This window comes from Ictidomys tridecemlineatus, chromosome 15 (genome assembly GCF_052094955.1).
Source record: "Ictidomys tridecemlineatus isolate mIctTri1 chromosome 15, mIctTri1.hap1, whole genome shotgun sequence".
Classification (NCBI taxonomy): domain Eukaryota; kingdom Metazoa; phylum Chordata; class Mammalia; order Rodentia; family Sciuridae; genus Ictidomys; species Ictidomys tridecemlineatus.
The window spans coordinates 4,430,489-4,458,451 of NC_135491.1; the positions used below are offsets into that span (position 1 = coordinate 4,430,489).

The following is a 27,963-nucleotide window of genomic DNA, read 5'->3' on the forward strand; positions in this document are numbered from 1 at the left end:
GGAGTGCTTGGTGGGCAGTCAGGCTGGCCCAAGGACGAGGGGCCCCATCAGCTGTGGGCAGACCTGCAGAGGAGCCCTCACAGTTACCAGTAGTGCTCAGAACTTCTCATTGCTGCTCACACTCTCCTAACCACTCACTGCACCTCATCCTCAGTGTTGAAGTTGGCACAGGAGGAACAGGACTCTTGGTCAGTAGGCCACCAACTGTTTATACAATACATTTTTCTCTCCCCCATGGAAAAACAGGAAGCCTTCACTGCTGTGCCCCGCTGGGGAAGAAGAATCAATATAAAGGGGAAATGGAATTTCTTATTCCTGAAGTCTGGCTACTTTTTTTGTTTGTTTGTTTTACATTGACTCATCCAAACATCTGCACTGTACATTTGGACTCTTACAAAGGTCTTTTCTCTCCTCAGTGGGGAGTTGTCAAAAATCAAAGCTTTTGTAGGAGATTAAGATTAAAAAGCTCCTATTCTGCAATCTTTGCTAAATCACCTCACCTAAAGTTTTATATTTTCAAAATGTCAAAACAAACAAAAAGACAAAACACACACAAAAAAAACTTCCACTGTGTTTGTGGTGGAATTTTAAAATTTTGGGGTATAAAATTTCTTCAGGAACAAGTACTAGCTGTGGAGGAGCCATAAGCTCTGATATTATTGAGAACATTTTAGAAGAGAAAGAAATGAAAATAATCAAAATTCACTTTGTCTTTTTGACTCATCAGAAACATCTGAGGCTCTTTCTGGTATTATAAGAGAAAAGAATTTTTATCTTCCTTTATACTTTTTGAAGCTATTTTTTGCTCATCTGGAACTACCCACCTTTCCAGAATTAAAAAAAAACTTATTCTAAAAATATCAAAACAAACTGAAAAGCAGCTTTGAAAGTCAAAAGCTTCCAGATAATAAGAGAACCACTAGGAAATGACAGTTTATGTCTTAAAATCTAGTTTTGCATTTTTAGCTTTTGTATTTTTTTCCATGGAAAAATAAATTCCATGCCTCTTAAAATGAGGCATCCTGCACTTGTTTGTCACATGTTCTCTGATAAATGGCAATTAAAAAAACCTAAGTAATACATGGACGTCTAATTCAGATTGTTTTGGTAGTTCTAAGAGTGTGCTATGGTATAGAACCAACATTTTGAATTATTTTCAAGACATACTCTCCATGTACAGTGATTCAGTTTTGTACCAGCTGTGACATACTTACTATATGGTGATCGCAAGGAAACTTCCACACAATGCCCATATTTGGAGATTTTCCCTATCAGGCTAAACATACCTGTTTCACAGTATATTGTATTACATTTAGGTTTTCTCTCCACTTTGAATTTATTTTTGTACAGGGAGTTATTGTTTGTCATTATGTGGACACTCAATTTCCCCTTGACCTTAAAAAGTCGTCCTTTATCCAATGCAAGATCTTGGTAGTGCTGTGGAAGGTCAGTTAGTTGCAATAAAGGCCACTACTTGGCTCTGTTTTCTGGCCCACTGGTCTGTGTGTCTGACATTATGCCAACACCTGGCTGTACTGATTCCTACAGCTTTGCAGGGTATTTTGAAGTTAGGTTGCGTTGTTCTTTTTACTCAAGATTGCTTTGGGTATTCTGGTACGTTCAAGGCGCAAATAATTTTTTAATTATTTTTAATAGTTGTGTGAAGTCCAATTGATATTTTCATAGAGATTGAATTGTATCTGTAGATCACTCAAAATATCATGGACACCTTAACTAAATTCATTTTTTCAATCTATGTATATCGTATGTCTTTCCACAAATTGTATGTCTTCTTTAATTTATTTTTAAAAATACATGTTTTAAAATTTTCATCCCTTTGGACTGTGGGAGGCCTTCTTTGCAAGTGATTTGAGTTACCTCCCTGGCTGGATCAGAGGCACTTAGACACAGTGGTGTCAGAGCCTTCCCCACCCTGTCCCAGGTAGGAGGCCTTGCCCATGCAGAGGCGTGCCTGGCCACTGACCCAATCACTGGCCCTGACCTTGTGATGATGCCCCCCTTAACCTTCATGGGATGGGATTTTCCATTGAATTTTTTCTTCCCCAATAAAAGCTCACTCCCTGGCGTGCACTCCCTCTCTTGCTAGACTCGCCTGTAAACCTCGCCACCACATTAGGTAGCTGGAGGTGGTAGCTAGGATAAGCCTTCTCAGAGCTGGAAAATAAAGCTAAATGAGAGTCTATCTCTTTAATTTTAAAACTCACTAGCAATATTTTATGCATCAAACCTTCTTTTATGATGCCAGCGCTGGTCGCGTGGCAGAAGTGGCGCCCAGGAGGGGGCCTAGTAAATTGACTAGGTTGAGTTAGGGAGCGTGCTATATAAAAATAAGGAATTGGTGATATTTTGGGGGTCATGGAAGTACCAGGAAGTTTTTTAAGCGAAGAGATGTTAAACTATTAATAATGGGAAATTCAACTTTTACTGATAAATACATGTATTTGACTATTTTAGAGACAATAATTAATCAGAAGACAAAGCAAATTAAAAAGACTCAGTTGCTACAATTCTTAAAGGTTGTAGGTGAATGTTGCCCTTGGTTTTGTGACCAAGATTCACCAAATTTACATACTTGGGACAAATTTGGAAAGAAATTACATAAAATCTGCCTTTCTGATGAATTACCTGGAAATTTTGAGAATATACAAACGGATTGGTCTGCAGTAGAGATATGTCTCTTTGATTACATGGGCCATAGTCCATGGCCCCCCAAAGATCTATTGAAAAGTATAAGAAGAGCTATGAAGTCTATTCAAATGGAAAAACTGCGTGAGGCTAAGGAAATCTTTCTCCTAAATCGGTTAAAAACAAAAAGCCTTGGAGCGAAAATGAAAGTAAAAGATATAACCTTGCCTGAACAGAGCCAGAGTAGTCTATAGAAAGAAGATCAGGTAGGAAGCCTCCGGAGGGATAAAAGTTTCTCCACCCAGAGAGGAAAGTATGGAAGAGATTCCTAGAGAGATAAAAAGTCCTTCTCTTCCACGTGGCTTACAAGCCCACATTAATCATAGCTGCAGTGGAGAATCCCCGGAGAAGTCTCAGTCTGAGGGACAGGAATCGGACAATGAAATCCAGGATTTACTAGGAAATTTCAACAGGCTGTGTTTAACAGCACCTGCCAAGGCTATGAGAATCCGGCCATTGTCTGTTAAAAAGACAAAATTTAACAGGTACTCTGAGTTAGCAATGACTTTTCTTACCCCCTTCCAACGAGGTATTAGAAAAGTACAAGAAGCAGGGGAAGATATCAGCAAATTCCAACTTTTCCCAATTTTTGAGCAAATTAACGAACAGGATCAGCGGTTATGTGTCCACTTGGTAATTCCCTTTAAAACAATTAAAGAGTTAAAATACCTGTGAGGTTTATAGTCCAAATTCACCTTTTGTGCAAAGTGTTCTTGATATCTGCTCTCAAACTCTCCCACCGAGTGACTGGGTCTCAATCTCCAGGGCTTGCCTGAGCATCGGGGATTTTTTAATTTGGAGATCATACTGGTCAGATTTCTGTGCTGAGCAAGGAGAGAAGAATAGGAGACAAGATCTTCAGACACCAGTGGAAATGTTTTTAGGAACGGGTGAATTTATTGATTTGGAAAGGCAGCTAAATTATGAATTTGCAGTATATGATCAGATTACCACTTGTTTGAAGCATGCTTGGAGACAAATTGCCTCCAAAGACCAATGTAACTTAGTTCTGACTAAGGTTAAACAAGGCTCTAGTGAGCTTATTGTGATTATGTGGTGAGACTCTATCAGACCGACAGCCTTCCATTGGGGACCTGAGCACTTATGAATTTTTTGTTTAACAATTGGAATTTGAAAACGCAAATAAATATTGTCAAGATATTCTCAGACCCCATAGAAAAAAGGGCACAGTTTCTGAATTTATTTGCTTGTGTTCTGATATTGATCCAGCTCATTTACAAACAATTACGCTCACCACCACTTTGAAAGCTTGCAGCCCCAAGAATTGGCGAGCAAACCCCATGGGAAGTATTATCTCTGTGGGAGAAGCAGCGATTACATATAAGATTGTAATACTCGTAATTTTAAGCCCAGGGCTCCCTCTGCTGTTGGTTGTAGATATTGCAGGCTCAACCCCACTTGGTGGATCAAGATGGCGCTGATCAGCCCGCCTTGGTCTCGTCATTTCCACCTTGCAGGGAAACAAAAAACTTCTGGTTAGCCCTTCTTCAGATATTAATTGGCTGAGGCCATCCTTAAAACTAACTACTTCTGAGTAAAGTCCTTTATTCCAGATAATACAAGGAGATCCTTCTCCAACCTCTCCGCATCAGCTGACAATAGAGGCTAGAACAACTTTAAAAAAGGTTGAAAGTGCAATTAAAAATGCACAGCTTACTAGAGTTAATCCTAAAGAACTAGTGTATTTTATTAATATTTCAACTGTGCATACCCCAACGGGAGCCATATGGCAAAGATTGGGAGTTATTGAGTGGATTCATTTAGCCCACTCTCTCCAAAAGACATTAATTACTTTTCATGACTTTATTGCTCAAGTAGTAATTAAAGGTAGAATGAGAGTTTTACAAGTAATTGGATCTGAACCTGTTATTATAATTATTCCATTTTCTGTTCAACAAAATAATTGGCTTTTTCAAGCTTCTAGTTTAATGGCAGATAGCTTTTGCTAATTTTCCTTTTCAGATAGATAGTCATTACCTTGTGATAAAATTATTCAACTTGCATCAATAACACTGCTTATTTTTCCAACATGTGCCCAGCCCATAGATAGAGCCCTATCGTGTTCATTGATAGTTCAAGCTCAGGTAAAGCAGGTTTTTACAGTCATGTTCACACAGAGGTAATACAAACCTCATATACTTCTGCCCAAAGAGCAGAACTTCAAGCTCTCATCTGTGTCTTAAATTACTTTAAAAATGAGCCTATTAATATTATTCTGACAGCTTATATGCAGTTGGAATTACTAAAAATATTGAAACTTTAGTTATTGTTTATACTTTATCACAAGAGCTATTTAAATTATATCATAATCTACAAAAGGCAGTGCAAAACCGAAAATACCCATATTTCATAGGACACATATGAGCTCACACTAATCTTCAGGACCTTTAGCTTCAAGTATGGACAAGATTAATAATTTAGTGGCTGTTTGTCAGCAGAGGTCTCCATATGATTGTGCAGAATCTTCACATTTCTTGCATCATCAGAATGCTTCTAGCTTATGTAAATGATTTAATATTACTAGAGAACAAGCTCGTCAAATTTTAAGTCACTGCTCTAAGTGTGTTATTCACACTCCATCTCCACCATCAGGAGTAAATCTCCATGGATTAAAACCAAATAAAATATAGAAAACTGATGTGACTCATATTCTTCAATTTGGTAAACATGTTATGTACATGTAATATTTGATACACATTCCAGATTTATTTTTGCCACAGCACATACAAAAGAAAATACTCAACATGTAATTTCTCATTGCCTAGTAGCCTTTGCTGTGTTAGGATCCCCTTTACAGATTAAAACAGATAATGCACCAGATTATGTAAGCTCTTCTTTTTCAACAATTTTGCCAAGAGTTTCAGATTAACCATAAAACAGAAATTCCTTATAACTTCCAAGGTCAAGCCATTGTGGAAAGAGCTCATTTATCTATTCAGCTGCAATTACAAAAAATTAAAAGGGGGAAAATAGGTTTATACTCCCCAAAATAGTCTCAACCATGCCTTGTTTATTTTAAATTTTCTAAATTGTGACACAGAAGGTCACACTGCAGCTGAGAGACATGTATCTTCCACAACAACAGACCCTTTTTGCAGAGTTTTGTGGAAAGACTTACAGACTGGTCAATGGAAAGGCCCAGACCCAGTGATTATGTGGGGCAAAGGTCATGCTTGTATTTTTCCGGAAGGTGCTTTCCATCCTATCTGGATGCCTGAACATGCAATCAGACATGGAAGAGATAGAACCGAGATTCAAATGACTGAAGATCGACCTGGAGAAGCCTCCACTCAAAAGGAAGAGATATTGTCGCGACCCGTCGCTGGCAAAGGAAACATGACACAGGATTCTTCTTTCAGTAGTTTACTCAGGACCTTTGAATCATGATGAGAAAACAGGAACAAGAAAGGAAAGAGCGTGAGCGGTCGGTCTGCCCTAGCTTAAGTACTCGCCAATGAACTAGCACCACGTGGAGAAGTCTAATAGATACAGCGCAGCGGAAGCAGGCCAGAGCCCAGCCCCACAGCCTTACAAGGAGTTGTTTATTTCTTTATTTCTTTCTTTATTTATTTTTTTTATTGTTGGTCGTTCAAAACCTTACACAGTTCTTAATACATCATATTTCACAGTTTGATTCAAGCGGGTTATGAACTCCCAACTTTACCCCGTATACAGATTGCTGTATCACATCAGTTACCCTTCCATTGATTGACATATTGCCTTTCTAGTGTCTGATGTATTCTGCTGTCAGTCCTATTCTCTACTATCCCCCCTCCCCTCCCCTCCCCTCCCCTTTTCTCTCTCTACCCCTTCTACTGTAAATCATTTCTTCCATTGTATTATCTTGTCTTACCCCTCCATTACATAGTTCTTGATATATCATATTTCACATTTTGATTCAAGTGGGTTATGCGCTCCCATATTACCCCTTATACAGCTTGCAGAATCACATCAGTTTCACTTTCCATTGCTTTACATATTGCCATCCTAGTGTCTGTTGTATTCTGCTGCCTTTCCTATCCTCTACTATCCCCCCTCCCCTCCCCTCCCCTCTTCTCTCTCTACCCCCCCTACTGTAATTCATTCCTCCCCCTTGTATTATTTTTCCCTTTCCCCTCACTTCCTCTTGTATGTAATTTTGTATAAACCTGAGGGTCTCGTTCCATTTCCATGCTATTTCCCTTCTCTCTCCCTTTCCCTCCCACCTCTCAACCCTGTTTAATGATGGTCTTCTTCTTGTGCTCTTCTTCCCTAGTCTGTTCTTAATTACTCTCCTTATATCAAAGAAGACATTTGGCATTTGTTTTTTAGGGCTTGGCTAGCTTCGCTTAGCATAATCTGCTCTAATGCCATCCATTTCCCATGCTTTTTCTGCATCTATCGAGATGATCATATGGTTCTTATTTTTAAGTCTATTGATGTGGTGAATAACATTTATTGATTTTCGTATATTGAACCAGCCTTGCATACCAGGGATGAATCCTACTTGATCATGGTGCACATTTTTTTGATATGTTTTTGTATCCGATTTGCCAGAATTTTATTGAGGATTTTTGCATCTAGGTTCATTAGAGATATTGGTCTGTAGTTTTCTTTCTTTGAAGTGTCTTTGTCTGGTTTCGGAATCAGGGTGATGTTGGCCTCGTAGAATGAATTTGGAAGTTCTCCCTCTTTTTCTATTTCCTGAACTAGCTTGAAAAGTATTGGTATTAGTTCCTCTTTAAAGGTTTTGTAAAACTCTGCTGTAAACCCATCCGGTCCTGGGCTTTTCTTAGATGGTAATCTTTTGATGGTTTCTTCTATTTCCTCAATTGATATTGGTCTGTTTAGGTTGTCTATATCCTCCTGACTCAATCTGGGCAGATTATATGACTTAAGAAATTTATCGATGCCTTCACTATCTTCTATTTTATTGGAGTATAAGGATTCAAAATAATTTCTGATTATCTTCTGTATTTCTGAAGTGTCTGTCGTGATCTTGCCTTTTTCATCCCTTAGGCTAGTAATTTGAGTTCTCTCTCTTCTTCTCTTCGCCAGCATGGCTAAGGGTCTGTCAATTTTATTTATCTTTTCAAAGAACCAACTTTTCGTTTTGTCAATTTTTTCAATTGTTTCTTTTGTTTCGATTTCATTAATTTCAGCTCTGATTTTAATTATTTCTTGCCTTCTACTTCTTTTGCTGTTGTTTTGCTCTTCTTTTTCTAGAATTTTGAGATGAAGTATGAGATCATTTATTTGTTGGTTTTTTTCTTTTTTTAAGGAATAAACTCCAAGCAATGAATTTTCCTCTTAGAACTGCTTTCAATGTGTCCCATAGATTCCGATATGTTGTGTCTGTGTTTTCATTAAACTCTAAGAATTTTTTAATTTCCTCCTTGATGTCTTCTAAAACCCATTGATCATTCAGTAACCTATTGTTCATTCTCCAAGTGATGCATGATTTTTCCTTGCTTCTTTTATTGTTGATTTTTAGTTTCATTCCATTATGATCAGATAAGATGCATGGTATTATCTCCGCTCCTTTATATTGTCTAAGAGTTGCCCTGTGACATAATATATGATCTATTTTTGAGAAGGATCCATGTGCTGCTGAGAAAAAAGTGTAGCTGCTTGATGTTGGGTGGTATATTCTATATATGTCAATTAATTCTAGGTTGTTAATTGTGTTATTGAGTTCTATAGTTTCCTTATTCAACTTTTGTTTGGAAGATCTGTCCAGTGGTGAGAGAGGTGTGTTGAAGTCTCCCATGATTATTGTATGGTGGTCTATTAGACTCTTGAACTTGAGAAGAGTTTGCTTGATGAACGCAGCAGCACCGTTGTTTGGGGCATATATATTTATGATTGTTATGTCTTGTTGGTGTATGGTTCCCTTGAGCAGTATGTAGTGTCCTTCTTTATCCCTTTTGATTAACTTTGGTTTGAAATCTATTTTATTTGATATGAGTATGGACACTCCTGCTTGTTTCCGCAGTCCATATGAGTGATATGATTTTTCCCAACCTTTCACCTTCAGTCTATGTATATCCTTTCCTATCAAATGCGTCTCCTGTAGGCAGCATATTGTTGGATCTTGTTTTGTGATCAATTCAACTAGCCTGTGTCTCTTAATTGGTAAGTTTAAGCCATTAACATTTAGGGTTATTATTGAGATATGGTTTGTTCTTCCAGCCATATTTGTTTATTAATGCTGCTAAACCTGATTTGTTTTTCTCTTTGATTTTTCCCCCCTTTACTGTCCTACCTCCCACTGTTGGTTTTCATTGTTGTTTTCCATTTCCTCTTCCTGTAGTGTTTTGCCAAGGATTTTTTGAAGAGATGGTTTTCTAGCTGCAAATTCTTTTAACTTTTGTTTATCATGGAATGTTTTAATTTCATCTTCCATCCTGAAGCTTAATTTCGCCGGATACACGATTCTTGGTTGGAACCCATTTTCTTTTAGCATTTGAAATATGTTATTCCAGGATCTTCTAGCTTTTAGAGTCTGTGTTGAGAGATCAGCTGTTATCCTGATTTGTTTACCCCTAAATGTAATCTGCTTCCTTTCTCTTGTAGCTTTTAAAATTCTCTCCTTATTCTGTATGTTGGGCATCTTCATTATAATGTGTCTAGGTGTGGATCTCTTATGATTTTGCACATTCGGCGTCCTGTAGGCTTCTAGGATTTGGGGTTCTGTCTCATTCTTCAAGTCTGGGAAGTTTTCTTGTATTATTTCACTGAATAAATTGTCTATTCCTTTGGTTTGGAGCTCTGTGCCTTCCTGTATCCCAATGACTCTTAAGTTTGGTCTTTTGATATTATCCCATATTTCTTGGATGTTCTGCTCATGGTTTCTTAGCAGACTTGCTGAGCTGTCTATGTTCTTTTCAAGTTGAAATACTCTGTCTTCATTGTCTGATGTTCTATCTTCTAAGTGATCCACTCTGCTGGTAGTTTTCTCAATTGAGTTTTTAAGTTGGTTTATTACTTCCTGCATTTCTAGGATTTCTATTTGTTTGTTTTTTATTTCCTCTATCTCCCTGTGAAATTGATCTTTTACTTCCTGGATTTGTTTATGAAGTTCCTTGTCAATGTGATCTTTCATTGTCTGATTTTGCTGTCTCATGTCTTCCTTGAGACTCCAGATCATCTGAAGCATGTATATCCTGACCTCTCTGTCTGACATTCCATCTGTTGCAGCTATTACCTCTTCTAGAGTTGAGTTGACCTGCATTGCCTGTGGTCCTTTCTTTCCTTGTCTTTTCATACTGCTGGCGTTTCTTTCTGCTTGGTGAAACTGTTGTGTTTTTGAAATTTTCCCTCTATTTATTTATATTGCTCTTGTATAGTTGAAAAGTCTCCCTTGCAGGACAGATGGTGGCTGTGATCCTCCACCAATTGCTGCGATCTGTCTACCATGCTGGCAGGCCCTAGGTCTGCTCTGCTGGCCGGTCGAAGGTCCGCCTACCCAGCAGGCACGAGGGGCACCTCTGTCTCTCCGTAGGTTGCTGGGCCTAACCTCCCGATGGGTCCCTGGTACGCCTACCTTGCAGGCACTGGGGGTGGGGCCGGCTCCGGCCCGCAACAAGCCGCTGGGCCTGATCTGCCGGTGGTCACAGTCCCACCTACCTTGCCGGCACTGGGGGAGGGGACTGTCCTGCCCCTCAGCAGGCCGCTAAGCCTGATCTGCTGGTGGTCACAGTCCCGCCTACCTTGCAGGAACTGGGGGAGGGGACGGGCCTGCCCCACAGAAGGCCACTGGTGGGTCGCAGGACCCCGTTCCCTGCAGGTGCGTGTGTCAGCTCTGTCTCTCCGCAGATTGCTGGGCCTGACCTGCCCGTGGGTCGCCGGTTCTCCTACCTTGCAGGCACTGGGGGTGGGGCCGGCTCCGTCCCGCAACCAGGCACTGGGCCTGATCTGCTGGTGGTCACAGTTCCACCTACCTTGCAGGCACTGGGGGAGGGGACTGTCCTGCCCCTCAGCAGGCCGCTAAGCCTGATCTGCTGGTGGTCACAGTCCCGCCTACCTTGCAGGAACTGGGGGAGGGGACGGGCCTGCCCCACAGAAGGCCACTGGTGGGTCGCAGGACCCCGTTCCCTGCAGGCGCGCATGTCAGCTCTGTCTCTCCGCATATTGCTGGGCCTGACCTGCCCGTGGGTCGCCGGTTCTCCTACCTTCGGAGTTGTTTACTTCTAACAACTCTAACCGCTAAGTCATCAGAAGCAGGAGGCCAGCGCCATTTTCAGGGTGCAGTCGCCGGCTCCCAACAGTTCCCCCTTTCTGTTTTACAAGCAACAGGTAAAAGTAGAGGTCCTATCTCCATTGTGCAAAAGTGGCCGTAAATAATGGCACACTCCTGAGGGGGCCCTTCCCCAGGCGAGTCACTATTCCGACCGATGCCTTGTTCATGGAGGTGGGGCGTCGACATCAAACCCACATGCAATAGGACATGCTTTTCTTGGGACTCAAACCTAGAGCTCCCAAGTGCAGTGCCTTGCCTCACACCCTGTGCTGTGTCGATCGCTTGAGCATGGTCAGCCATGCTTGAGGGGACTGTCCTGCCTCTAAAGCGGCAAAGGCTTGTATGAGCATAAGATTCTGCACCCGCTGCCGTTTGCACATACGAACCAGACACCACAGGCACAATCCAATGGCAAGTACCAGGACCACAGCCAACGCACCCATGCCTGCCCATTGCTTCAAGAAACTAAAAGACTTAAACAACCATGATATTACATCTTTCACGGGAGCAATATGGACTCACATCTTATTTACTCTAACAATTTCTTGTAGTCCATCCATGGGCAATAAGCACCCATGAGTGAGTACTTGACTCAAAATGTCCACTTGGTCTTATAGTAGATCTACCCGCTGGTTGAGAAGCACAATTCCACAATGTAGATGTTAATTCATCATAGTCTGAGTCTCCATGGCTGTTGCAGCAGTACCCACAAGCTTGTTCACAGCATCTGCAGTAAGCACAGCAGTAGTGAGAGCCACGGCGGCAGTGGCCACCGCAACAGCAGAAGCTGCAACGACTGCCACAATGGCTGCAGTTATACAATAGTCTCTTTTGTTTCTTTGCAATAATACAGGCAAATTATCATCATCAATAACATTCTTGTAGGTGGTTGTTAAAGAAAAGGTAAAGGTTTTGTTAGAATTAATAAACTGAAGGGGTCAATGAGCCCTGACATCCAGTCCAAGCTGGTGAACTAGTTTTTTTGTGGCTTTACTACGGAGCAACAATACCGGTTGTTGAGGAATAGAAGTATTGGCTCTCAATACCTTAGCAGGAAAAATACCATTGATTACAGTAGCATTACCCTTAGAGTCCCAGGAACCATCACTATCAAACCAGCCCAAAGATTGATTGGTTAACATAATACAAGGTATGGAATCAGAGTAATTAACATGTATAGAGAAACACAATGTGTCAAATAATGAAACAGTAGAAAAGTTATCAATAGCTGCTACAGTATCCATAGACAAGGTCGGTCAATCCATGGTAGCAGAGCCATTGGTAGTGAAGAAAAAATAGAAGTACACCAGCCTGAGAAGTAACGGGCAATGGATATGGCCATGTCTTTACCACCGCCCAGAGGAGTCGTTCTGCAGTCCAGACCACCTCATGTCCGATCACTATCAGGAGAAGCATCAAGCACCTCATCTTGTTCATCTTCATTCTTCCTTCCTGACGGAGCTTGAGGAACTTTCCGCATGAGGCGCTCTGGCACCCACAACGGTTCCGTTCGGTCCTGTGGGAAAACACAGACAGAACCTCGTGCCCATGCCAGCACGGGATCAGGCCCATACCATTGTCCAGAAAGTAAATCTTTCCACTTAACGTGCCCAAAGTTCGGGGCAGAGGGCGAACAGTGCCTAGTTGCAGCAGAATGCCCTTGGATGTCCAGATTCAAAAAATTAATAGTGAATAGAGCCAGGGAGAGGCACTCTTTCGGGGTGTGGCCTAAGCCAATTCCCCCTTTTTGTTTTATTAACATCTCTTTTAGAGTCTTATGGGCGCGCTCTACAATACCCTGACCTTGTGGATTGTAGGGTAAACCATGGACAAGCTGGATACCCATCTGGTTGCAAAAGGAAGAAAATTGCCATCCAGTATACGCTGGACCATTGTCCATCTTAATGGTCTGTGGTAATCCCCAGGCTACCCAGGCTTCCAAGCAATACGTGATAACATTTCCAGCCTTTTCACCAGACAAAGCAGAAGCATAGATAATGCCAGAACAAGTATCTACAGACACATGGACATATTTAAGTTTGCCAAAGTCGGGAACATGAGTGACATCCATTTGCCATATAGTTAAAGGCTGCAAACCACGAGGATTTACGCCCACAGAATAGGGATGATGTAAAATGATACAATTAGGACAATCCAATACAATCTGCTGAGCATCAGCATGGGAGATAGTAAAGTGCTTCTGAAGTGCTCGTGCATTAATATGAAATTTACTATGAAAGTTTCTAGCTTGATCTAAGGAGGAAACAAGGAACACCCAAAAAGGACGAGTAGCAAGATCAGCTTGGGCATTGCCAGCAGAAAGAGCACCCGGTAAACCTGTGTGGGCTCAAATATGCAAGGGGTAAAAACAGGCGGAACGATTCCAAATCAATGTTTGAAGATGGAGAAAAAGGGAAGACATTACTCCTGATGTGTGTATGGGACCCACTGCTTCCAACACCTTTAAAGCTTGAACTACATAAACAGAATCTGAGATTAAATTAAAAGGAAACGGACATTGTTCAAATACTTTTATGACAATTTGCAGCTCCACCCATTGTGGATTGACAGGAGCAAACTGATATTGGATAGGAGGTTGATCATTTACCACATAGGCTCCAATACCAGTTTTAGATCCATCTGTAAAGATATTTGCAGCTCCTGGGATAGGCATAAAAGAAGTGATTTTAGGAAAAATGATAGGATGTTCCTTAACAAATGTAATAAGAGGATGTGAAGGATAGTGATTATATATCTCTCCTGGAAAAGAGCATCGTAATATAGCCCAATTATCCAGGTTAGCACACAAAACTTGAATTTGATGACACGTATAAGGGACAATCACAGACGTTGGAGGAAAACTAAAAAATTGTATACTTTGTTGTATCCCTAACATAGCTAAAGAAGCAACTGCATCAGGATAATACTCAAGGGATTTTCCAGGGGATATACGTGGATGTATCCACAACAAAGTACCATCTTGCCACAAAACTCCAGTAGGTTGCCGTACAGTGGCAAGCACACATAATTGAAGAGGCTTATCCTCTTGAAGCCTGCAAAGGCTGGCATGTTGTATACCCTCTTCCACTTTAAGCAACGCTGACCTGGCTTCCTCAGTAAGATGTCGAGGGGAAGTAAGATCTGAATCACCTTTAAGAATTTCATACAAGGATTTTAATTCAACATTGGGAATATGCAAGTAACCCCTAATCCAATTTATATCACCCAATAATTTTTGAAAATCATTTAACGTATGTAAATTGTCAGTCCTAAGAGTTACCGTTTGGGGTGTAATAGTTTCACAAGAGATACTAGCACCAAGATAATCAATAGAGTCTCCTGTCTGTACTTTATCAGGTGAAATAAGCAAACCCTTTAATTGTAGTAAATGTACTAAATCAGTGTAAGCTGCCTCCAACATACATTTGGTTTTGGCTGCCAGCAATATATCATCCATATAATGTATACACTTCATCAATGGATACTTTTGTCTGAGTGGAGCAATGGTCGCTCCTACAAACATCTGACACATTGTAAGACTGTTGGCCATGCCCTGAGGCAAAACCACCCATTCAAACCTCTGATCAGGCTCCTCATGATTATATGAAAGCAGAGTAAAAGCAAAACGTTCGGAGTCCTGAGAATGTAACAGAATAGAAAAGAAACAATCTTTAATGTCTATACATATCACTGGCCTATTTTTAGGAATTGTTGAAAGCAAAGGCAAACCTCTTTGAATGGGTCCCATGAGCTGCATTTGAGCATTAATGGCCCGTAGATCATGCAATAAACGCCATTTTCCAGACTTTTTCTTAATAATAAATATGGGTGTATTCCATGGAGAAGTGGAGGGTTTCATATGTCCCAACTTTAATTGTTCTTGTACTAAAGCATGAGTTGCAACCAATTTCTCAGAGGAGAGCGGCCACTGAGGTACCCATACCGGCTCCCCTGATTTCCAAGTAATGGGCACCTGATCCTCAGTGGCCCCTAAGAAAAACCCAGCCCATATCTATTAAGTTTTTGTTGAGATTCTAAGGGATGTCTACATCCTTGCAAATTTTTTCCTAATCCAAGACCTGGTCTATATCCCATGTCTTGCATTATCTTTTGGGCAACTGCTGAATATTTATTACTAAGTTGAAACCCCATGTCCTTCATAAGATCACGTCCCCATAGGGAGATTGGGAGATCAAGCACATATAGTAGAAAAGTGCCAGAATGTCCTTTAGAATCTTTCCATGATAAATGCCTGCAGCTGACTTGTGGAGCTTGAGCGTATCCTAAACCTCTTAGTGATTGATCTGAGAGTTGCACCAGCCACCCCTTTGACCAGTCCTTTAATGCAATTATGCTACGATATGCTCCAGTATCCAGTAATCCTAAAATTGATTTACCTTCTATAGTTAACTTTAAAGTAGGACGTTCATTCATATCTAAGGACAAGTAAACACAATTCCCTCCGATGGTTCCAATCTCATCATTTGTCCTTAAAAAGGAATCAGCAGGAAAGCGGGTATGTGAACTGGGTAAAATTAGCAATTGAGCAATCCGATCTCCTGGGGAGATGGACACAATGCCTTTTGGAGCTTCCACCATAACCTTCACTGTTCCCACTGTATCCGGATTAATAATCCCAGGGAAAACATGAAGGCCTTGTAAAATAGAGGAAGCACGCCCAATTAACAAACCCACAGTGCCAGGTGGCAAAGGTCCTTTGAACTCAGTTTCCACCAGTTGGACTCCCATTTTAGGTGTTAATACGAGTCTGTAGGTGGAACAGAGGTCCAATCCCACAGCACCTGTAGTGGCTCTCCGCGATTCTTGGGATGACACAGAGACGGCCATGACTCGTTTTCCATTGTCCCACTCTCCATTGCCCCATATATTTGTGGGCCCTGGGGTCGGGCTCCCCCCCCGACCGTTTTTTGACATGTTTCTATCTTGTAAGGGCTGACCATGTATATCTCTAACAGACCTGCACTCATTAGCCCAATGCTTTCTCTTTTTACATCTAGGGAACAGGCCTGGCGAACGGCTAGCAGAATTGGACTCAATTTTAGATACTCCCCTTTTATTAAGACAATCTCATTTAAAATGTCCTTCTTGACTGCACTTAAAACACTTTCTGGCAACAGGGCTGGACTTATGAGACAGCTGAAGAACAGCAGCAGCAAGGCCTGCATTAGTTAACGGCCCACCTACTTCTCTACAAACTTTCATCCAAGCCTCTATGCCTTTATTTTTATAGGGAGTAACAACTGTCTTACGTTCTTCAGTACATTGCTCAAAAACAAGTTGCTTAATCAGAGGCATGGCTCTATCGGGATCACCAAAGATTTTTCCCACAGCATCCACCATCCTAGCAACAAAGTCTGAGAAAGGTTCTGTAGGGCCCTGTATAATTTTAGTCAAATTGCCAGACACTTCTCCTCTATTTGGGAGTGATTTCCATGCATGGATACAAATGTTATTAATCTGTTCATATACTTCAGGAGGATATCCTGTCTGTTGATTGGCAAACCTGCCCTGCCCCAAAAGCATATCCTTATCCCAGGCGGGGCGTCCCGCCACATGATTTTGGGCAGCCTGCCCTACCACGCCCTCTAGCACAAATGCTCTCCAGTCCAAGTATTTGCCTGGGGAAACACAAGCGCGCACCAGACTAGCCCAATCTGAGGGGGTCATGCAAAATCTGGTAAGCCCCTCTACCTGAGTAAGAGTGAAAGCAGCGTCTATACCATAAGTGCGAACGGATTCTGCCAAAGTTTTAATTATTTTAAAATCTAAAGGCTCATGGTATTTTCCCCTATTAGCATACTGAAAAACTGGATATGCTAGTCCCATGTCTGTATTAACTGTTCTCCAAACTTGTGTATGAAAAGTTCTCCCGGAGCTTTGGACTCCCCCGACATATGGGGGAAGTGCAACAGGCACTGCATCTTCTTCTAAATTCTCAACCTCCTCTTCAGAATTAGATTTATCAAAATTAGATTTATCCCCCTTCTCACGGTAGGCTTTCATGCTTTGTGTCTCCCTTTTTTTCCTTTTCATTTTTATCTTACGTAATTGCTGCAAAAATATATCAAGGTCCTTAGAACTCTCTCAGCCGCTTGTGTCCTCAGGTGTTTTTAGTTCGGTCAAGTCTGGATAGAGCCTTCTCCTATTTTTTATTTTCAGGCTCTTTTTGCCTTTTCACCACTATTACTCTTAATACACTCTACCACTTCGCTATATGACCCCTCAGATTTTTCCTCATGTAGTTGTTCAAGAACGGCCTGACCCTCACCCAGAGCTTCCTGACATTTACCGTCTGCTATACATTCTCTAACCAATTTCCAAAGTGGTATAACGCCACCCTCTAAAGTACCTTGCTCATTAGTGAAATCCAGATCTCTCCCTAATTTGTCCCAGCTGGGAATCGTAAGACTCCCTGAAAAAACAAACCAAGGAGCTGCTATATCAGCTTCTCTTAAAAACATCTGCAAAGTACTCTGCTCCACCCCAAGTCCTTTTGAACATAGCAGCCCATCCAGGGCCAAAAAAAATGGGCTTGAAGAAGTAACACCCATAATGTTTTCAAAACTATGAAGAAAATGAAAGTACAAAAGCCCCGCTCTCTCTTTATCTACAGAGGAGCTTCCCATTCTATTATTTTTTCCCCGCTCTCTCTTTATCTACAGAGGAGCGTCCTATTCTATTATTTTTCCCCACTCTCTCTTTATTTACAGAGGAGCATCCCGCTATTTGCTTGCGGATTCCCACTTTCCCTGGGAACTTACCGGTGCACCACCCTGACTGCTGAAAGTTCTGGATCCTGGGTTCGAGGAATATTCTTCCCCGTACGGGCCACCAATTGTCGCGACCCCTCACCGGCAAAGGAAACACGACACAGGATTCTTCTTTCAGCAGTTTACTCAGGACCTTTGAATCATGATGAGAAAACAGGAACAAGAAAGGAAAGAGCGCGAGCAGTCGGTCTGCCCTAGCTTAAGTACTCGCCAATGAACTAGCACCACGTGGAGATGTCTAATAGGTACAGCGCAGCGGAAGCAGGCCAGAGCCCAGCCCCACAGCCTTACAAGGAGTTGTTTACTTCTAACAACTCTAACCGCTAAGTCATCAGAAGCAGGAGGCCAGCGCCATTTTCAGGGTGCGGTCGCCGGCTCCCAACAAGATATCGCAGAAGGATGATGAGGAACCAATATAATCCAGCCAAAAAGCTGATCTCATGGGAAGATGTGAAGAAGCTGACAACACAAGCTTTGTGAATAAATCGACTCCTATGAAGAAATAAGACTCCATTGATGATGGTAGCTATGGTGATCGCCCTTCTGGGCTTTCAGGTAAAAGGGAGCCAAGCAGACACTTACTGGACATATTTCCCAGATCCACCCCTGGTATATCTAGTTGTATTGACTGGATAATCTATTCCAGTGTTTACTAATGACTCATTCATGATGGGAGGATTTACATATACTCATATTAGTCCCAATAATGTGACTAGATTTAATTACTCTGGGTATAGTGCCAATTACCTTTGTATTGGTCCCACAATACACATGCTGGATGTCTGAGAGTATCATTTGAGGAAAAGACAGCATTTGGGAAACCTAGACAGTCTAATCATACTATTTATGGAGACTTAAACCTTATACTAGATTAGTGATTATGATGGGACTTTCCCATAACAAACCAGTCATTTCTGTAAAGCCTCCCTGAATACCCCACTGTCCAAATAGTTCTACAATTGAAATTGGCACCTTTCCTAGATGGATAGATTGTGTAAGTACTTTTCCAATACAACATAAGATGTCTAAAGATAGTGGTCATATTTTAGACTGGTCTCCAAAAATTGATAAGAGACAATTACGAAAAAATTCTTCCATGACACCTACAAGATTTGTTAGCAATATTTTGACTTACAATGAGGGTGGTATTCAAAAAAGATGTATGGCATTTAATTGTTGCCTCAGAATTACATTTTTCAGACAAGCCTTAACTAAAATTTGTTGGCAAGAGCTGTAAGGAGGGATCTTGCTATGGCTTAAGAACTTGTGTCCAATCTCCTTACATTTTGATTATGGAAATGTAAAAGATAAATGGATAGATTACAGATATGTTGTAACATGTAACAAATGTAACCTAACCAACTGTATTACTAGATATAATAGAGGAAAAGGAGGGCTGATACCTCATCAGTCCTCTTTTGTTTATTGCCTGCTAATATTTCAGAGCCATGAGATGCTGATGCTTGTTTTCAAGTCTTACAGCAAATTCATACCCAGCTAACGAGACCTAGATGTGTTATTGGGAATATAGTTGTTGGATTTTGGCCATGGTTTCTTTCATTGCATCCACGGTCAAAGCCTCAATAACTTTATCTCAACATACTCAACATGCAAAATTTCTTAATAATTTAGCCCAAAATACTTCCAAGGCTCTGTGCAATCAAGTAAATATTGATGAAAGGATTGATACTAAGTTAAACATCTTAGAGGCGACTGTTATAAATATAAGTAATGAACTTTTGGTTTAAAGTTTAAGGAAAGACTTAAATGCCACGCAAATTATAAATATGTGTGTGCTATAGCTGCCAAGTACAATGCTTCTCTCTGGTATTTGGAGAATGTTAAGAACAATTTAATGGGTATTAGGCAAAATAATAATAATAGCTTGGATCTTTTGGAATTCCATCACCATATCCAAGGTGTTCAAAATAATAGAGCTGATATTTCGGATTCTTTTTTTTTTTTTGGCTAATCAAATATTGAAGAAATTAAATGGATTCAACTCTGGAAATATTCTTAAACCCTTGGCCTGGTACATTATTGGATTTTTCTCTTTATTGTTAATTCTTTTTTGTGTTCTAATTATAGGACAGTGAGTCTTCAGAGGAGAGTGCAGAGGCTCGAGAGAGTAAATCAATGCCTGCTTTTTAAAAGAAAACAGGGGGAATATGTGGGAGGCCATCTTCATCCATGATTTGAGTTACCTCCCTGGCTGGGTGAGAGGCACTTAGACACAGTAGTGTCAGAGCTTTCCCCACCCTGTCCCAGGTACGAGGGCTTGTCTGTACAGAGGCATGCCTGGACACTGACCCAAAGATCCAGTCACTGACCCTGACCTTTGGATGCTGCCCCCCTTAACCTCATTGGATGGAATTTTCCCTTGATATTTTTCTTCCCAAATAAAAGCTCACTCCCTGGTGTGCTCTCCCTCTCTTGTTAGCCTCTTCTGTAAACCTCGCCACCACATTAGGTAGCTGGATGCGGGAGCTAGGAGAAGCTGTCTCGGAGCTGGGAAATAAAGGTAAATGAGAGTCTGTCTCTTTAATTTTAAAATTCACTAGCATTTTTTTACGCATTGAACCTTCTTTTATGAAGCCAGTACTGGTCACATGGCAGATTCTTCAAATTTATTTTTAGACAATTTTTATAGCTATTGAAATGATATTGCTTTCTTGATTTCCATTTCATATAATTTGTTACTCAGTTTTGTGTGTTGATTTACATGCAAAAACTAAAATTGTGTATTACCTCTAGTAGTTTTTGAGAGTCTTTGGTTTTCCAATATGTAAAATTATCTCATGGGGAAACACTGACAGTTTCACTTCCTCTTGCCCAATTCAACTGCTCTGTATTTCTTTCTTTTGCTCAGGTTAGTCATAACAGCTGCACCACTTCTTGCTACCAATTTCTGTTTTAGTCATATTTTTATTTCTGTGACCAAAATACCCAAAAAGAACAACTTAGAGGAGGAAAAGATCATTTTGGCTCATGAATCTCAGGTCTCAGTCCACAGGAAGCTGGCTCCATTGCTGTGGGCTCAGGGAGAAGCAGAACACATGGGAAAGAGTGTGGTAGAGGGGAGCTGCTCCTCTCATTGGAGATAGGAAGCAGAGGAAGAGGGAGAGAGGGAGGGGCCATAGGGAAGGTGAATCAAAAATGAATTCCTTAGTAGTAATAAATTAGATAATTCTGCATTCTGCCATTGGCTACAGAACAAATTGTTATTGAAGAATGTTTCAAAAAATGCTCACAATTAAAGAGGATGCAGTGGCGGCACTTTTTCCAAAAATGTAGCCTACTTCTCTCCAGACAATAAAGACCACTATTTCTCCATGACACGTGTTCACATGAAAATGTGTTAAGCTTGGAGGTAAGAACAGAGCTCAGGTAATAAGCTAACTTATAATTTCAGTGAATATTGTCGGGATGGATCCAGGAAACCTGGCATCTGCACACTGCACTATTCCTCAGCCCTTAGCAACACTTTCTGATCCACATATTATAGCTGGGGGCAGTCCCTCTGTAACTTCCCAGGGCTGGGATAGGTGCTCGTCAACAACATCTGGAATGTTGGCCAGGAGCAATCCTGTTTCCATGCACAGTAATGTGCAGATGGTGAAGTCTGGTCAGGAAGACCAGAGTGCCAAGGCTCAGGACAGGAACAAAGGGTATTCTACCTTGGCTGATGCAGCCTGGCAGCAAGAGAGAGCCCATGGAAATGGGAGGCATCACAGAAGAACAGCACCAAGGAATAGACTGTGAGGCTCAGCAGGGCGTTTTTTAAACTGCCCATCAAGGATCTCATCTCTTTCTTTCTTTCTTTCTTTCTTTCTTTCTTTCTTTCTTTCTTTCTTTCTTTCTTTCTTTCTTTCTTCCTTCCTTCCTTCCTTCCTTCCTTCCTTCCTTTCTTTCTTTTTTTTCTTTCTTTTTATTTTTCATTTTTATTGGTGTGGTGCTGGGGATTGAACCCAGGGTCTTGTGCATACAAGGCAAGCTCTCTACCAACTGAAATACATCCCCAGCTCCAAATGATTCAGTTCTATATTTAGTTTTGTTTTATACTGAAGTTACCTTAGAGCCAGTGCTACATGGGAAGCAGATGTGCATGTAGCTGTGGTGAGGAGACCTGGTGATGCAGGGTTAACAGATGAGGAGGACCCTCTTACAGCCTCAAGGCATCTGCAGCACACTCTACCTGCCTTTTTTGACACAGAGGAGGGTGTGTAGAAAGACCAATGTGCACCTCACACTTGTTCTCTCAGCATGTAGCTTATTCTAGAGTTACACTGGCTCTGGCTCACCTGTACATGTATGTATGCCATGTATGTGTGTACATGCTCAAATTAATCCTCAAGGATCCATAAGTGAGAAAATGCATTAAGTGAAATCTGGAGTTATTTAAAGGTGTTTTTTATGTAGAAATTGTTAAGGACTATGACTTTAAACTTTACTGAGTGAAAACTGTAGTTGAAAAAGGATTTGCTAAAAGAGAGATCAAATCTATTATTTTTTAAGTCATCTGCCAAAATGGAAACTAGTTTTTTGACCTGCGTAACACAGATAGTAGAAATGTAATTGTAAATGTTTTGCAACTTAGTCCTAATTCTCCTGGTTGCTATCATCATAGATTTTAGTTACCTTTCAAACTATCTCTTAACATTGTTTAGGAATAAATGTCAATTGCTATTTGTTTATTTATTTATTTATTTATTTATTTATTTATTTATTTTTGCATAATATTCTCATAAAGTTAGTCTGCAACAACAAAAAGGGCCCTAATTAATATGTCATCATTTTCTTTCAAGTTTATCTGAGAAATATACATTTTATACTAGCATTATTTATCCTGACTCAATTCTAAAATTATTTCCTATAATTATTCATGTTATAATTATTAAATGAATTTTCCCCTTCTTTTTAAAAATCATAATGGTAAAAATAGGAGGAAAAGTGGGTTGAAATTCATACAAACATCTTTCAAACTCTTAGGAACTTTATCCTAGAGGTACATAGGTGTAAACCAAGGGAACCACTGCACACATTGCCAGCTGAGAGGCCCACAAACATAGGGACAACACATTGCAGAACCTGCCTGCCAGAGCTGATCCTGACGTTCCACACACAAAGACTTTCTCATGTTTTGCTGATCTCTTTCTGCTGAATTAACCAATAATCTACAACTGGGTTCCATAGGGGTTCTGTGTTTGGAATTGAGGTCTCTGATAGCTTCATGACTGTGGCATGCTGTGGCTAGGAAGTTTCTGTGCTAGACACAGAATGCCTGGTTGCTGGGGAAAATTCTGTTCAGAGACACAGAAGGCCTAGCTGCTGAAGCAATATCCTGCATGAGGAGGCTCTTTGTTAGAGTCCTCTCAGCCTCGACCTTGATCTCAGGCACACAGATCCTGGGAATAAAGGAACACCAAACAATAATGTAGTTGTGGCACTAATAACCTAAATAACCTATCAATATAAATAAAGCTTGGCAGTTTGGCCTCTCTGCCTTTCTGCCATCTTTCCTGCCTCAGCTTTTTGTCTCTGTCTCTTTTTATTTTCCTTAAAGGATTCTGATAAAAGAATTTATTTAGCTCACAGTTCTAGAGATTCAAGAGCATGGTGCCAGCATCTGCTCAGCTCTGGTGAGGTCCTCACAGCCAGATGAATCACAGTGGTGGGAGCATGTGCAGAAGAGACCTCAGGGAAGGACAGGGGTACCAGAGAGTGGAGACAGCTGCAGTCTATAGGACAACCCATACTCCTGAGAGCATTAAGTATACTCCAGGAGACCATCACTTATCCCTTTAAGAGTGACCTCCCAAGGACCCAGCCCCCATCTCCTTGCCTCCCCTCTCAAAGGTTCAGACATCCCAACACATCACACCAGAGCCAAAGCTTTTAAATCATAAATCTTTATAAAATAATGTATTGAAACCAGAACATGAGTACATCAAGAAAGGAATGTTAAAATTAACTATTTAATTTTTCTGCAGTTTAATTCTATCACTGATAACAGGTAGAAATACAAATATTTAAACTTATGGGATTTTCTAAATCAAATATAAAAGAGTGCAAACTGAAGAGGTTCTTTTATGTACAATACAACAGAGGTGACTGTGTCAAATGCTGGTCACTTTGGGCGATATTTATGGGAAGGCAAGAAGAGTCATCGTAAAAATCAAGGGTAGGTTTTTTTTTTTCACAAGCAGCTTCATGTGAGGTGTGAGGCTGGTTTGTGTAATTTTATTGAGCTATGCATGCCCAACTTGGTCATAAGAATGTTTTAAAGATATATATCAGTAACAAAAATACATCTTTTTACTGTCATATAATGCCAATGTAAAGTGTAAATGTATTAAATAAGTCTGTGTTCTGATAAGCTTTATAAAAGGCAAAACATAATATTATAAAACATCACAGTGAAAATAAAGATTATTTAATGTAACCTGTGTTATAAAGAAGATGTTATTCAATTGCATCCCAGTATGTCCATTTTTATGTGAAATGTAGAGGTCTAATTTCACTGACAAAAGATGAAGAGTGTTTGACAAAGTTTACCTTGATATTTTACCCAAGAGACATAGCTAAGACAAAAATAAAAATAGATAAATAAAAAATATAGTAGCTCATTTGTTTTAACAAAATATCAACCAGGATATCAGGAGGAAAAAAATAAAGTTTTAAGTACTATTACATTTAAACAGAAATTTACATTTGCCACATATAATTTTCCAGAAATATTACTTGATGGCTATAAACTTAATCCACACACACACAAATATACACGTGCACTCATATATAAATACAAGTGTGTATATTTAAACCACATTCACAAGTGACATCCCTGTGCATAAATTACTCTTTCAATTTTGTGGGTAAGAATGGATAAGAATTAAGAATTGTTCAAAAACTAACAATTCACATGTTCCTCATGGTAACAGGGTTTTCCTATTCCTTATCCAAGTGAGTCAGAGCTTGGATGCATTGGAATTGCTGCTCATAAGCAGCAAGGGGCTGATAGCTGGAAAACACCCAGTGATTACTGCAGTTGTGTTCAACAGAAACCAGGTGGGATTTGAAATCAGAGTCAGACAAATCTGACAGATGCAGGAAGTTGTGTAAAAAGAGACAAAAGTGCTCACCAGGAGGAGGATGGTTTTGGTGGCTCTGGATTCAGGAGAAGACCTGGAGGAGATGGTTTTATGAAGGTGCTGCATTCTCTGCTTGTGCCTGTGCAGGATGAGCACCATGGAGCTGCTGGCCCAGAGCATGAGCCCCACACACAGGGCATCAGGGAAGGTTAGCAATGCTACAAAGAGTAAGTCTGAGGTTTTCTCATCACGAACAACATAACAGTATCCAAAATCTTTTAGACTGGTGATGTTTCTGTTACTCCCTTTTCCTGTCATGACCAGAGGAAACATAACATTCAAAAACATGTACAGAATCCAGCTCAGATGTATGGAGAAACCAATGTACTTGGGAGATTTCACTTTAAGCTCTGAATACCAGGAGTCCCCAGGGCTGATCTTAATGGCCTGGAAGACACTCAGGAGGCAGGTGCTGCCAATGGACACCCCTTTTCCCACCCTGTGAAGATAGAAAAGCAGCTTGCACCCCAAATCACTGAGGAAACCTTTCATTCCAAAAGTTGCCATTGTCTGGGGAACTCCTTTACACAGGAGAGTTAATAAGTTTGCCACAAGCAAGTGCTGAAGAATCAAGTCTGTGTGTCTTACCTTGCACCCAGTGAACTTAATGACCAGGTAATGGAAGAGAAGAGAGGAATTGCCCAGAGTTCCAACCACAGTCTGTGACAGAAAGATGATGCCTACAGCCACATCACTGGCTGCCATCCTGCCAGTTCCCTGCTGTCTCATGCAGAGAGTCTTGCAGGGGAACAGGAGGCCTGGGCTGCATGTGTCCTGTCAACAACAATTCAGTATTGCCCACTCTCCAGAGTTCCTGCTCATAACATTACTTCACATTTTCCCTTTTTTATCATGTTTTAATGTGGCTTGTGTGAACAGCAAAAAGTATGAAGTCTATAAATTCCTGCTATGAAGGTGGCACATGGTGATTCTTGAATCTTCATGACATAAGGCAGTCACTACAGTGGCTTTTCATAATGACCATCAGAACTTGAGTACACAGAGTTTAAGCATCTCTCTAAATTCACACTCTGATTAGGAGACTAAAGGGCCTTGAAGCTGGCTGAGCAGAAACAGAGACAGAATAGTACACCACACATCTCTAAAGCTAATGAGCAGCGTTCTTCAACCAGATTCATTATTTACTTCTGCTTTTCTGAATTTCTATTAGCTTTAATCTAGCTGTATTTTTATAACTTTTTATTGTAAAATGTTTCTATTTGTTTGTAAGATTTATATTTGTGCATTGATTGATATTGATCCAATATAAATGATGAAGGAACATTTAGATATTGTAATAATTGCAAGTGTCCTGAGGGGACTGTAGCCCCGCAGGCATCTGACCCATGGTGAGTTACCTGCAGGACACAGGACTGGCTGCACATCAGGACAGCTACCCCATGATTCAGGTGCTTGTGTGTTAGGAACACAAATTCAATAGCCCCTATCACAGAATTGTGTCATGTTCCCAGGCTCTGTCATATGTCTTGGGATATTAAGCAGCAACATGGGTTAAAAGATCATACAATAGAAACAAAATATTCACTGATTTCAACAGATACATATATGAGTTAATTAATTACTAAGTTAGGTAAAACTCGTTTAATGAAGCAAGTCTGGATAATGATATTATAGTAGGAGTCATCCATTGACATATTTGTGCCTTTAAACAATAGAATTTCTGTAACCATTTGAATTCATGAGTTAAAATGACTTCATTGTTTACAGAAATTTTAAGTTCAAAAAAATTTGAATACACAGTGAAGAGCTTCCCTACATGTCCCCTGCACACCCACCCATCTGTACTGTCAAATTCCTAGATCAGAGGGTAAATTTACTACAATCAGGAGAATATTTTTTAAAGGATAAAAAAACATATACTTGAAATGTAGTGTTGGAGACCTTTAAAAATTAAGTTCATTCTTACATACATGTTTCATTCCACATTAAAGAAGAAATAACCTCACCATAATCATAGAACACTGATGGCTTCAGGATGGGTACAAGTACTGTCTCCGTTAGCTGCAGCATGCTCAGAGTAGGAGAAAATATACTGTCAAGCATCACCATGAGATCACTTCCTACACTGGACTAGCAGATTTCTGTCAATTTTTCCCATTCCATATAAGAAACATGAGAGATTACAGGTTTATCTCTAGAACCATGAAGATTAAGTGTAGCATTAATGAAACCTGAGCAGCTGAGTGATTTTAAGACAACCTCCTTCTGCATCTTGAGAATCAGTTTTCATTTTCACTTGAATTAAACCACAGAATCACTGCCAGTGAGGATCACCTTAGTTAAATTAGGAGCTACAAGAGATTGGGGCTGTGACTGGAATCTTACTATATTTCCTGTCTTGAGCCCAGTCATCAGCAACTGTTCTACTTCCTGTGTGGCTGTGGCTCCTATAGGTCTAAATCCAGAGTTCCCTGTTCTGATGGGATCACTTACCCAGATTCCTGAGATGCATTTCCCTAACAGATGCTGCTCTCAGACTGAGGTTGCCTTACTCACCAGGCCCTTTCTCTTTACCAGGAGGGTGACCTCAGTGCAGAGGCCTCAGTGGCCATAATGTATGCTGCAGGGAGGGGGCCAGCTCCTGAGATATGGGTCTGTGACTCTGTGACCTCACCTCCCCTGGGACCTGCAATTATCACTGTGCCTGTAGCAGCAATGGGCGTGCAGGCTGGGGACATGAGGACACTGCTGAAAACTTCCTCCCCAGGTGACACTTGCCATGGCTTGAGAGAATACTGGGGTGTTTAGAGAGGCTCTTCCTAATCCCTGATCCCTGGAGGCATGTAGGGTCTCAGTTGGAGAGGGCAGGAAATACTGAGGTCTGTCATATGAAGGACTGGCAGTGAGCTATGCATTTCTTGCTTCCCTGGGAAATTTTCTACCACAAATCTAGTTACTTTTTTATTTTCCAAGATGAAACCTTGGGGAAGTTTTTAAAATAGATACAAGTGAATTAAAGAACATGCTAATGATGCAACTTGTAAGTCAGTCATTGGACTAATCCGCAAAATGTTAATAAATTATTTTGGACTTTCTTGCATAATTCAATTCCAAT

General features: G+C 40.6%; 1 protein-coding gene across 1 annotated transcript; it reads right to left on the reverse strand.

Moving 5' to 3' along the window:
- Nucleotides 1–24,704: 24,704 nt before the first annotated feature.
- Nucleotides 24,705–25,592, reverse strand: LOC144371008 (vomeronasal type-1 receptor 4-like). The gene has a single exon (XM_078033070.1). The coding sequence runs from the start codon at nucleotides 25,590–25,592 to the stop codon at nucleotides 24,705–24,707; it is 888 nt and encodes a 295-aa protein (XP_077889196.1).
- Nucleotides 25,593–27,963: the final 2,371 nt, after the last annotated feature.

What these genes read in the sequence shown, in the direction of transcription:
- LOC144371008 (XM_078033070.1), bottom strand. Translation starts at nt 25,592, where the DNA reads ATGGCAGCCAGTGATGTGGCTGTAGGCATCATCTTTCTGTCACAGACT.